Genomic DNA, 12,590 nt, shown 5'->3' with positions numbered 1-12,590 from the left:
CCCACAACAGAAGGGTCCTGGGACAGACCAGAGAAGGTGGACAGCTGTTTAATTTCTTCTATCTCCAAGGCAGCTATACCAAAAGCCCACTGGTACTCTTCCGTGTCCTTGAAACACCCCCTGCTGAGGTAGTCTATGCCAACGATGCACAGAGCCTCTGGGCCAGTCACAATAGGGTGCTTTTGCCACTCATTCCCACTTAGGCTCACTTCGGCCTCCAATACAGTTAGCTGTTGGGATCCCCCCGTCCAGCTATACCAAAAGCCCACTGGTACTCTTCCGTGTCCTTGAAACACCCCCTGCTGAGGTAGTCTATGCCAACGATGCACAGAGCCTCTGGGCCAGTCACAATAGGGTGCTTTTGCCACTCATTCCCACTTAGGCTCACTTCGGCCTCCAATACAGTTAGCTGTTGGGATCCCCCCGTCACTCCAGAAATACAGATGGGTTCTGCCCCTTTATAGCTTGATGGCATTAGGGTACACTGTGCACCAGTGTCCACTAGAGCCTTATACTCCTGTGGGTCCGATGTGCCAAGCCCAGAAAGGTGTGGTGCATTAACCTTGGCCAGCAGCCACACACCCACCCAGCTTCTCACCCACTCCCCTCCTCAACAGAGCAGGGAGAGAAAAAGGATGAAAAAGCTTGTGGGTTGAGATAAGGACAGGGAGACTGCTTACCAGTTGCCTTCATGGGCAAAACAAGACTTGACTTGGGGAAAGTCAACGTAATTCATTACCGACTAAAGTAGATTTTGGGTAGTGAAAACCAAACATTAAAACAACACCTTCCCCCTGTCCTTTTCCACAGCTTAACTTTACCCCTTCATTCTCAAATCCTGGGGCAGGGATGGGCACACAGATGGGACATGACATGAAAATGAGCTGGGGGGACGAGCAGCTTCCAAGTGAGCATGAGGAAATCACACATACGAGAGCTCTACTAGATAGGTTGAAGAGGACAGCAATTAAAGGCTGAAGTATGTCTGCACTTGCTGCAGTCATCCGAGTTTGCCCCTCTTGCAGGTAATCATTACAAAATATTAATTACGTGATTAAAAATTATTTCCCTGATAACCTCCTCCTTTCAGCACAGAGAGGAACTTCCTCTGGGTAATATATCATGACATGAAGGAGGTTACTGTCCCCTATCGTTCTAATTTGTTGAAGGAGATAAAAGTCATACAGAAGACAGCCTGAGAGGGGTTTCTATTAGAGACGGCTGCAGGAATAAACATACAGGAAGAAGCAAAATGGATCCAAGGGAATAAACCATGCTGGATAGTTATCCAGGCAGCTACTGACTGTCTTAAGTTATTCTTGGCCACAGCAACCTAAGAACTCTCCATTCCATATAGTGAATGACTAAGTTTCACCTGCTCTGGGGGAAAAAAAACAACCCAACCTGACACACTACGGTCACTCTGACACATAGATGGCTCATGCCTGCAAAGATAATGTCCCAAACAAGTACTTCCCATTTGCCCATGGAACAGAGACAACCTAAACTTCAGGCCAAATCTCTCAGTTAAAACAGCCACAGACTTGGCCTGGTGATAAAGTTATGTCTAGAGACAACAAGGGGACTTAGAAAACAGTGTAACATGCAAGACGGTCACTAACTGTATGTTCTTAATTTTCCAAATGCCTGACTTGATACATTCAGTTCTGCAGACAGTAACTCACGCAGGTGTAACAGAAACAACACACTGAGGAAAGCAGAAAGTGTTCTGCAAAATAAAGCACCTTTCCTTAGCCAGGTTATTTAATTTGCAATTGACTCAGAAAATAATTCAATAGGGCAGAGTGTATCTTAGATCTCCTAACTGGGTCATCTTTTGTTGTATTCATCAGCATTTTAATAAACCTCCTCAAGACTGTCTCATCTGAAAATCTCTTTGCCTATAATAAACTTCACATGGGTCATCACAGCCATCTGGAAAGGCCTTGTGGTTTCTTCAACTGGATGTAGGTTTCTAACTATGTAGTTTTACAAATGATACTGTAAACTTCTGAAACCACGTCTGGACTTTGTCTCTTGTTGACATTACATTTGTAGCGGGGCAAAGCTTTTTGATGTGGCCGACAGAAATGAACAGAATTCTTGCATTTCACATACAGAAAGAGAACAAGCAGTCAAGGAACAACTTGATGGCTAGACATGGTTTTGCTCTCCCCCTCGGCAATTTGACTCTAAGCCAGGGCCTGCATTTTCTTTTAGTTCCGGCCTTGAGGGCCCAAAGTCCTCTGCTCATCTCACCATAGGAATTGCCAGTCTCACAAGTTGGGATAGCAATGGTCTTCTATTGCACAGGAACTGAGAACAGATTCATAGACAACAAAAAAACACATTGAGTTTCAAAAGCTTCTTCAAAGCCCTAATTTTACTATCATGCTTAAAATCCCAAAATGCCAAGTTCCTCCCTTCCCGTCTATTTACTTACGACTCCTTACAGATACAACAGCACCGATACAGCAGTAATTTCTCCTCACTCATCAGTAACGAAAACAACTATCAGAACCCAGAAAGCCTCCTCCCAAAGCCACAAGGGAACTGGGTAATGTTGAGCCCCACGCCACAGATCTGAGCAGAGTGCTCAAACTGCACAGTGAGCTTCAGCTTGCACCAACAGTGTTTAAAACCACCCTGTCTATAACTGTGGCTACTGTACTATATTCAGTGTATAGTTGCCAGGCCAAGAGCAAAGTAATGAATCACATAAGATATGAAGCATACAATTTTACCTAAGAAGAAAGAAAATTGCATACTAAAGTAAACAATAAATCAAGATACTGATTGCAGTGTATGTGTGCATGCCCTGTTTCCAGAGGGGGGGAAAAATACACTTTTTTCACAGATATAAATGTTGCAACAGTTTAGCCAGATCACGCTCTGTTCCCCAACAGAGTTTCAGCCAAGACCAGAACTCCAATTGGTCTGATTAAGTCAGGGTGAGAGATTCTGTATCCCCAACTCACAGATGGAAGGACTTCAAGCAACCAAAACACAAGGCCCTGTAAGTAAATACCATAGAGTCCTACCTCGGATTTAGGGAACTGGGTAATGTTGAGCCCCACGCCACAGATCTGAGCAGAGTGCTCAAACTGCACAGTGAGCTTCAGCTTGCACCAACAGTGTTTAAAACCACCCTGTCTATAACTGTGGCTACTGTACTATATTCAGTGTATAGTTGCCAGGCCAAGAGCAAAGTAATGAATCACGTAAGATACGAAGCATACAATTTTACCTAAGAAGAAAGAAAATTGCATACTAAAGTAAACAATAAATCAAGATACTGATTGCAGTGTATGTGTGCATGCCCTGTTTCCAGAGGGGGGGAAAAATACACATTATTCACAGATATAAATGTATGCAACAGTTTAGCCAGATCACGCTCTGTTCCCCAACAGAGTTTCAGCCAAGACCAGAACTCCAATTGGTCTGATTAAGTCAGGGTGAGAGATTCTGTATCCCCAACTCACAGATGGAAGGACTTCAAGCAACCAAAACACAAGGCCCTGTAAGTAAATACCATAGAGTCCTACCTCGGATTTATTGAGTTCATCAGTCCACATTATTACTAACAGAGTACAGTGACTTTACAGGTCTGCCACAGATCCATTAGACAATGCCTGCTCATCCAAGATATCATTAAAAGTTAGATTTTAATTATGGCATGTCATGCAAAACTACGTGCTTCGACCTCAGTTATTTCTTCTCATTAACCCTATGAGAATCACGTGGAGTTAACAAGATGGGGGGGGGAAGAGGGGGAGGCAGGGGGAACAAAAAAAACCACACCACCACAGAAATTATGCTATTCCCTTGTAGGAAATAGCCAGAAGACCAAGTAAGAGAAGTGACTGATTATAGGATGTACTACAACAGATGCACTCACCCACTTTCAGTGTACCACCACACAAAAATACTCACAATAAATCCAAGCTTTTTATAGTCTCGAGTATACATAGATTTGCGTTTCTCGATACTGCCACTACTGTTGTTAGGTTCAGATTCCGCATCAAATGCAATTCTTCGGAGTTCAAATATGATATCGCGTTGAGCCTATGTTAAAACAAGGTTAAAAAAAAATCCGTTAAAATAACTTACCTCTCACTTTAATAACCAGTATTCCCTCCACTGCCCAACCTTTCTTTGTCTTAACTCCCTACTTGGTACTCAGAGAGACAGTTAGCAAGAATGACTTTGTGGTTCCCATTTTCCAAAGTCCTCACATTTATGGGGTTCACATGCAGACGCTTAAGACTTACAGTAGCTGGACCCATGTTAGCAAGGCCACTAACTACACAATTTTAACCACAGGCATGAAACCACAGAAGCCAAGAGATCACACACATTTCAAATTAAGCTGGTACTTAAGCACTTTGCTGGCCGAAATCAAAATGGCTCAGCACTCTGCATTCCTTTTGGTAGCTGTCCATTTTTGCTAGCACAGGAATAGGTACAAGAGGAATTGCTGCAGTTGCACATCACTAGAAATGTCTCAAGACAGTGATAACCATCCTACCATCAATACTAACAACACTGTGTTAGTCACTCTCTATGGAGATGTGCACTAGGTAACTGCATGTACATTACTGAGAGCCAAACTTTTGTGCCTCAAACTTAAGAAATGGAGGGGGGGGAGGGGAGCAAGAGAGAGAGAGCATGCTTTAGGCACAGCAATGAGCAGTTGTCCTCTTCCTGTTCTGACCAAATCATGCTAGATGCTCACCTGATCCTGCGGATCCATTTTTGTCATCATTCGATCTTCCAGAAGGTTAAAGGTAAGTACTTGCAGAACATAAAGCTGGTGTGCCATTTCATTATTGATGGCCCTCTGTGCCCTGATAACATGCTGCAAAGAAAGAGAAATGCCGGTGAATGCCATCTTATCAGAAAATTACATCAGGTGCGCTCAGGTGTTTCCATTTCTGTTAGTATGTGTTTGCTGTGCAATAGTGTATGTATACTCCAGAAAAAAGAAAATCAAACCAGGACTGACTTAGGTACTCTATAAGTAACTTTAAGGGACAGGACTTTACAATAACAATGCACCAAAACTTTCTCTTTTTAGCCACTAGATAGAGCCTGTGCATATGTTGAGAGTGGCAAAAAAGGAAAAAAAAAAAAACAAAAAACCCCACAAAACAGTATTGAAGTCACTTAGATGAAAAATTAACTCCTTACCAAGAGCATTAGAGCTCTGTATAAAAAAAAAAAGAGGGAGTATATTAAGAAAATATTTAAGAGAGTAGCTGCCTGAGCAGAGGAGTATTAAGGCTGCAAACACAACCAGCGAATACACTGATATAACACAGCTACTGCTGCAGGAGTCAACATCACACCACAATCCTACCTCTATCAGACAACTCCGTTCTGTATGAGGAAGACTGATCAGAAATACATTAGCATACAATGCCCCATATGTGCAGAATTATCCCATTCAGAAAGCAGATTCCAAACTGATGGACAATTTAAAAATCCCTGGTGTGCCAAAAAACACCAAGTGGTTCTGTATGGGAAACAGACCCAGGTCACTAAACACAGCAGAGCATACATAAGGAAAGAGTCATCAAGTAGGAGACGGATACAGCAACTGATATTGTACAGCTCCAGAGAATATAAGAATCTGTCTGCCAAAAGGCACTGGAGCATTTTACGATAGTAAATGAACACCTAAGAATATTATCCATATGCTTATACCAAATTTCTTATGAACACAAGCAGTGTAAAAAACACCTTCGGAAACAAATTCTGGTTTTTGTATGCATCATTGAAATTATGACAGTGAATGAAAGAGCGAGAGTTTGTTTGGTTGTTGTTTGGTTTGTTTTACACTGTCTAGTATCTCATAACAGAGAAAGAGCACTTTCCCTTGTTCCCTTGAAGATGTAATATACTCTAAGGTCAAAGGCAAAATCCCTCTGATTTTCCATAATAGCAGATGCAAGTCTTTTATATCGCATTCATTAGCTTCACTCTGAGCATGCTTCTTTTGTGCAAGTGGTGACAAATTGTGGGCAACTTTGTATCAAGACAGAATAATCTGTAGAACCAAAAAACACAGAGGTTCATTTTGCAAGATGGAAAGCCCTGTGTGGCTTGCTCAGCTATCATCAGCTTAACACAGAGGACTTGCTATAAATTCCTCAGACAACCCCTCATCTGCACAATAAAGTTCACATTCTCCATGGAAAGAAAATGTTTGAGGTATTATTCTTTTATTCAGTATTATATTTTCATGAAGAAACCACAATTTATTTGACTGGGAAAATACTCTTTCTGATAATCAGTTTTGAACCCATTCAACAACCAAACCTTTATCTTGTATATTACAGGCTTCAAAACATATCAAAATACAAGTGCAATTAAAATATATTAAGATAAAACCTATGAACACCAAAACTGGAGTCACCTTTTCTCTCTGCTAGTGAAAAATAGCTTAGAAAATTATATACTTACAGTTAAGATGATGGAGCGAAGCTGCTTTTGTGCCAAAATGTTTGCCATTTCCTGATTTCATTAAAAAAAAAAAAGTTAGCCAGAAGCAGGTATTTTAGTGCCATACCTAGAAGAACACTGACTTAAAAGGTTTGCGTTTTAAGTTTCTGCAGTGTTACTTTGAAATGCAATGAAGCGGCGTATCAGCTACACGATTGTATGCATTATTTTGGGGGTCACAAACTCAGATTACTCTACTATGAGAAAAGGGGCAAAGAAAGTGAAAAGTATGTCACAAGCCAAGGACTTTGGTGATCCAAAACCAGCAATGAAAGACCTCAGAAGAGACCTCTGTGGGTTAAACAGTGTTTACACACACTTGTCCAAGCACAACCTTCCCCCCCAACCAACACAGAAGGAAGCATGGAATGGAAGCCAGCCAGGACTTTAAAACGAGACATCAAACAACATGCTTATTTACATTAATATTTTGGCTGCTTTCAGGTCAAGTGCTCTAACTTTCACTCAGTAAATCAGCCTACAACTCAGTACTGTTTCATCATAGCAAATAATACTTCTCCCCCATATTTTGGTAGCAATGTTTACATTGGTCCATTATTTTGCCTTACATTAACTTCTCTTTCTAGACCTGTCTGAAGTCACTATCAAAGTGAATATGCTTTTACTTTCATTCTTAAGCAGCTGATCCCGGCTGTCCATGCTGCAAACTGCCCTACAATGCATAGGAGGGAATATTTTAAACTTACCAAGCATGAGAGTCTAATCTTAACCATACCTAGAAGTCCATACCTCATTTTTAAGTTCCATGATCTTTTCCATCAATATAGAAATATGTGTGTGCGCAGTATGTGGCCATATGCTAGCATATGCAATGTATACAACTTAGAGTAATTATCATCATGTAATTATTTTTAAATTCTCGTTTTCAAAATGTACTATTTAAAGATTTGGATAACATATTGCACACTGCTATTTAGACACTGTTTATATGTACACAAAGGGGTAATGTTTGGTATCAGTAGATCATTGATTGGATTTAGAGCTCATGTATCACAGCCTTACATAATACAGCACAACAAATCACATCAACGCTGACACATGCTTAAGGACATTCTTAGGATGCACTGTGATTCTGTGCAGTTGGCACCATATCAAAAGAATATTGTTCACATTCAGGAGAAATAAATTTTTAAAAATTCCTGCTGATCTTTGAGAAAGTTGAAGAGTAATATAGAGTACATACTGGTTACTTTTATACAACAAACAAGAAACTAGAAAAGAGGAAAACTGAGACTATTGCATAAAACATACGAAGAGTTGGATTGCCAAAACGTGGCTGCAGAAACAATGTAAATAAAGCAAGCATTAGGGTGAGAACTTGCTTGCAAAAAGAAAGTAATTCTCATTTCGAGGCAGAAGGCAGTCATGGATGTTGTCTGTTTTCTTTATACCAGATAAAGGGTGCTGCATTTGGAACGATAAAGAAGGAAGAAGGGACCAAAAGACAAGAGAAACTCAGCTTTAGTTTTTAAGCCTTTTCTGGCTGAGCAGGTTTCAGTTGCACATAACAGCAAAGGAATGAGTGGTACAGATGCTTCCATCTCTGTGGGAAATGCACAACTGCGCTACAGGGGCAGTGCCAGGCACATGTTATACTTCACATTACAGGGAACAAACCGGCTGGTTTTGTCAAAGTATATCTACTGCCAAAAGATGGACAGGTAAAGAATATGAGGTAGTCTTTTCTGCATTCAAGGTAAAAAAAATGGGAATTCTTTTCTTTTACTTTGTGGAGAAGATTATTAAATTGTCACTTCTTTTTTATACCTGTAATTTAAAAAATTTATTGGGATATTGTTTTTTGTCACTGGACCAGAAACCAATAGGAGCAACAAGCATTCACAACACCGATTACTGCAACAAAATCAACTTTGTCTCCAAGAAGGCTATATGGTTATTAGCAGCTGATGAGCTGCCTCTTCTAAAATAAGTATTGTAGTAACAGATGAGAACAAGAATTTTTTGACAAAATTTGCCATCTCATTTCCCATAGCAACATGTCACTGTAAAAAGGAAGACAATTGACAGAAAAAGTGTTTCAAACATTCCCAGTATCATTTCAATGCTCAAATTCACAGCTCTTTTCTGATAAAGATTTTTTTTTTTTTTTTTTTAAATAACCTAGCTTTCTCTAGATGATTTGGTCCTTGACAGTGGCAGAGGAAAGCAAAGCAACAAGGAAGTCCTCATTAATAAAGAAAATCCTTGAACCTCTTGGCTTTTTGCATTACAGAAATAGAAAAGAAAAAAAAAAAGGAGAGGAAGGAATTCAGATACCAGCACCAATTTAAATCCTTTCCTTAATTGCAGTGCAGTCACCCACATCATGCCAGTCCCTGTAAGACAGCAGCAGGGAGGGTGACAAAGCTCCTAGAGTCATACAGGGTTTGGTGTAGTTTCTCACTCCTAACCATATTAGTGGTGAGTGCTTGTCCTGGTTTCGGCTGGTATAGTAGTGTGTTTTGGATTTAGGATGAGAATAATGTTAATAACACACTGATGTTTTAGTTGTTGCTGAGCAGTGCTTACACTAAGTCAAGGACTTTTCAGCTTCTCATACTGCCCTGCCAGCAAGGAGGCTGGAGGTGCACAAGAAGCTGGGTGGGGGCACAGCCCAGACAGCTGACCCAAACTGGCCAAAGGGATATTCCATACCATATGACATCAGGCTGAACAAAAACTGGGGATGTTGGCTGGGGGTGTGGGGCCACTGCTCGGGAACTGGCTGAGTATTGGTCAGCGGGTGGTGAGCAATTGCACTGTGCATCACTTGTTTTGTATATTCTTGTATCATTATTATTATTTTCCTTTCCTTTTCTGTCCTATTCAATTATCTTTATGTCAACCCATGAGTTTTACCTTTTTTTTCCCCCGATTCTCTCCTCCATCCCACTGGAGGGAAGTGAGCGAATGGCTGTGTGGTGTTTAGCTGCCCACCAGGTTAAACCACGACCGTGCTGAACCTTAACTTTTGAGGACCCACAGTAAGATAATTACATGAGACTGCATCACCTCAGCTTGTTGTCTTGGAAAGACAGAATTCAGTAAACAATATCAGTTATCCCTATCTTGAAGCTAATGGACACCTACCATCTTCAATGTATGATCTACTAATTAACCACAAGATAGATATAAAGAGAAACCTAACAGATTCTGAACACTTATTATAGGTTATTAAAGGCTAAAGGAAATTTTCTGCAAGTGTCATAGTTACTAGCCTTCAAGCCAAATCAGGTCATTATGTTCTAACGATCATAAACTCCATGACCAACAATCTTGTGTCACAACAGCAGGTACTACAGGTGAAGTGAAGTCTGCATGGTCTACTGCCAGCCTCACTAGATGGTTGCGCTGCCAGTGAAATACAGTTTCACTTGCTGGGAAGACCCTGTGGTACTGTCGTCTTCAGGAACACGGTCCCACTGGTTCCTATTAAGGTCTTATCTGCATCTGACGTTGTCTCTCAACTTCAAATGTGACTAAAGCATACTTTTCACAAAAACAAAGCAGTAGCAACTATTTACTATTTACAAATGTAAAAAGTGAATCTTTTTTTTTTTTTCCTCTTACAAGGACATCATAGATTTAGGTCAAAATTGAAAGAAAGTTTTTATTCCAATTTTTGTTCATTAGGTGTCTTCTTCCCTTAATAACTGAAGACTGCATTGGAGGAAGAAGGAAAAAAGGAATGGGGGGAAAAAAGGCTTTTTTTGAAATTAAACCATGGTTTTACTTTCCCTTGTTTGTAATTTTAAAAATATTTTTGAAGCAAAAAAGAACAATTACCCATTAGGGCTTTGATGTTTGTTTAAACAATCTCCAGCATTTTAGAATTTAAATAAATCTAAAGAAAGTCTTTGTCAGAACTGATCAGCAGCTCTCAATGAACTTGTTCTGGACACTAACAGTATGTCACCACAAGAATTATCATCACTGTTCCTGGTGACAGAAATGTTAAATAAAAAAAAAAAAGACTAAATCTGTTTTGACACAGGCTAATGACTTGATAAACATGGATAAACTTCTCTATTTCATAACACATTGCATTCCACCCTCATTTAACAGCAACTAGCAATCTTGAAATATTTTCTTTCGAGACTTCTATCTCTGGCACTAAAGCTAACTTCCAACAGTATAGTATGAAAGTCATGAAAGGGGAGGGGGGGAGGGGTGCAGGTGGGACGGACAGTTTACCAAAAAGATAGCCTGGTTTTACAAGCTGTGTTGGCAAAGTGTTCAGTACAATAAATACTACAGCCAGCCACAGGCAATATGTTTCACGTGAGGTTACAGGGAACTAAAAAAACACAGAAGAATGCTTAATCCCTACTAATAATGGTGCAAGATAGAGGCAGCTCTATTAAAATGAATGGTATTATAACAGCATGAAACAACAGAACGAGTTTCAGTTTGAATTAGCTGCAGGAAACGTATTACTGGGACAACTGCAGGTATGAGTATGACACACTTTTCCTACAGATATGTAGATATACAACAAGACCCAACAACTTACCTGCCTCTTGTCATCCGGTGCTTTAAGGAAAAGTGCATTTATTACCGCTATGGTATATGTCTGGATTTCTTGGTCTGTCCTGTTTGGAACAAAATTATAAACACGACAGAAGAACGTGAACACACACGAGCTGTAGAAACTGATCTTCCAGTTGCATTACTGCAGGTAGAAGCGGAGGTACTGTTTGCACTTAATGTTAACCATGTAAAGTTAGGCAATCAGTCAAAGTTGGTCATGACAAGGTTGTTTCTATTGTTAAGAGAGACAAGATGTTCCACAGGGAGACTCAGCATTCAAGAAAGGTGGAATGAATCACACCCTTGAAGTGCCATTGACCCTCCACTGATCGTATCAGGAGCCCAGACAATCAGCTTCTGCCAGATGCCCAAAAGCTAGAGGTAGGAAGAGGAATCTTTCCTAAAGGGTTCTGGAGATGAACCTGCTGGTATTAAAAGCTTTTCAGGTGAGCGGAAAATGTCCCAGCTGGGAGGCAAGCATAACCATGGTTCACAATACATTACCCTATGCTACAAGAGGCAGTTTCCATCCATTTAACCACCGCACATTACTGTTTAAGAAAAAGCCTCTCCCTTTTCAAATATACCTTCAGCAAAAGTTGACCAATTTTTGTCTTACACACTTCCCAAAGGCTGGCAAGCAAAACAACCCCATCTGTATGCTAATGGCATTAAGCATTTTATTTACTACGGGGTGCTCTTCTCTTCATTCTCAGCAACTCCAGAAAGCTGGCTACCAGTCATCCAGCCACTTAGACTGGATGCAGGAATCATGCAGGAGTTTGCCAGTCTTTATACCACTCTTTCCAAATCCTGTGCTCATTTGGGGGGAAAATAAAAAATCCACCATTTCTGGTGGCAGCTGAAGACACTCACCCCTGCAGATGTGGGATTAGCTGCCCAATTGTGATCTCTTGTGCAACCTTCTGGTACAGGTCGTGGCTATTGAGCACCATCGATTCCAGGATTGCTAGCGACCGTTGCAAGATAGAGATGTCCGAGGCAAATTTGTTCACATAGCTTGCTATCTACAAATTCAAACATTTAGAGAATTTACGTCTTGTCATGAAAACAGGGAAAGGGAAGAAAGAAAACTGTGGACGTGGCTCAGACAGGCATTAGAATAAAAGTAGTCTTGTTCACACGCCAGGTATCAGTGAATACCTGAAAGCAACCAACCAGGCACTGCAGATACCTTCAAAGGACACAGTGACAGAGATTCTTCAGCTGGCACAAATCACCATAGATTTATGTCAACATTCATACCACCGAAATATATGCTTCAACATTACATTATGAACACGATAAATCAACATTCAAAAACTAGAACAGTTATATTTTTTGTGAGGAAAACTTTGGAAAGGACAAGGAGAATACTTATTCTCTCCAGTAGAAATCTGCGCAGCCAGTTTTCTCTAAACAAATATCTAGACTCAAGGCAACTGTTTCAAAAGAGAAATTTACATCTAGCTCTCTGGCAAAACACACTCTAGCAAAATATGCCTTCTCCCCCCCCCCCCTCCCCATGCAACCCA

General features: G+C 40.5%; 1 protein-coding gene across 1 annotated transcript in view; it reads right to left on the bottom strand.

Annotated features, from left to right (window-relative positions):
• Positions 1-12,590, bottom strand: part of LOC103894162 (engulfment and cell motility protein 1) — a 160,075-nt gene that overhangs the window by 84,303 nt on the left and 63,182 nt on the right. The window contains exons 8-12 of the mRNA XM_009273495.1: positions 11,932-12,083; positions 11,039-11,117; positions 6,466-6,516; positions 4,736-4,858; positions 3,934-4,065 (exon numbers count right to left, since the gene is read on the bottom strand). Coding sequence (XP_009271770.1) covers positions 3,934-4,065; positions 4,736-4,858; positions 6,466-6,516; positions 11,039-11,117; positions 11,932-12,083 — 537 coding nt within the window. The remainder of the gene's footprint in view (positions 1-3,933; positions 4,066-4,735; positions 4,859-6,465; positions 6,517-11,038; positions 11,118-11,931; positions 12,084-12,590) is intronic.

The sequence above is a fragment of the Aptenodytes forsteri genome, unplaced genomic scaffold (genome assembly GCF_000699145.1).
Source record: "Aptenodytes forsteri isolate BGI_AS27 unplaced genomic scaffold, ASM69914v1 Scaffold270, whole genome shotgun sequence".
Lineage (NCBI taxonomy): Eukaryota > Metazoa > Chordata > Aves > Sphenisciformes > Spheniscidae > Aptenodytes > Aptenodytes forsteri.
Note: the sequence above shows the minus strand (reverse complement) of the source record. Positions and strands in the feature narration are given on the sequence as shown.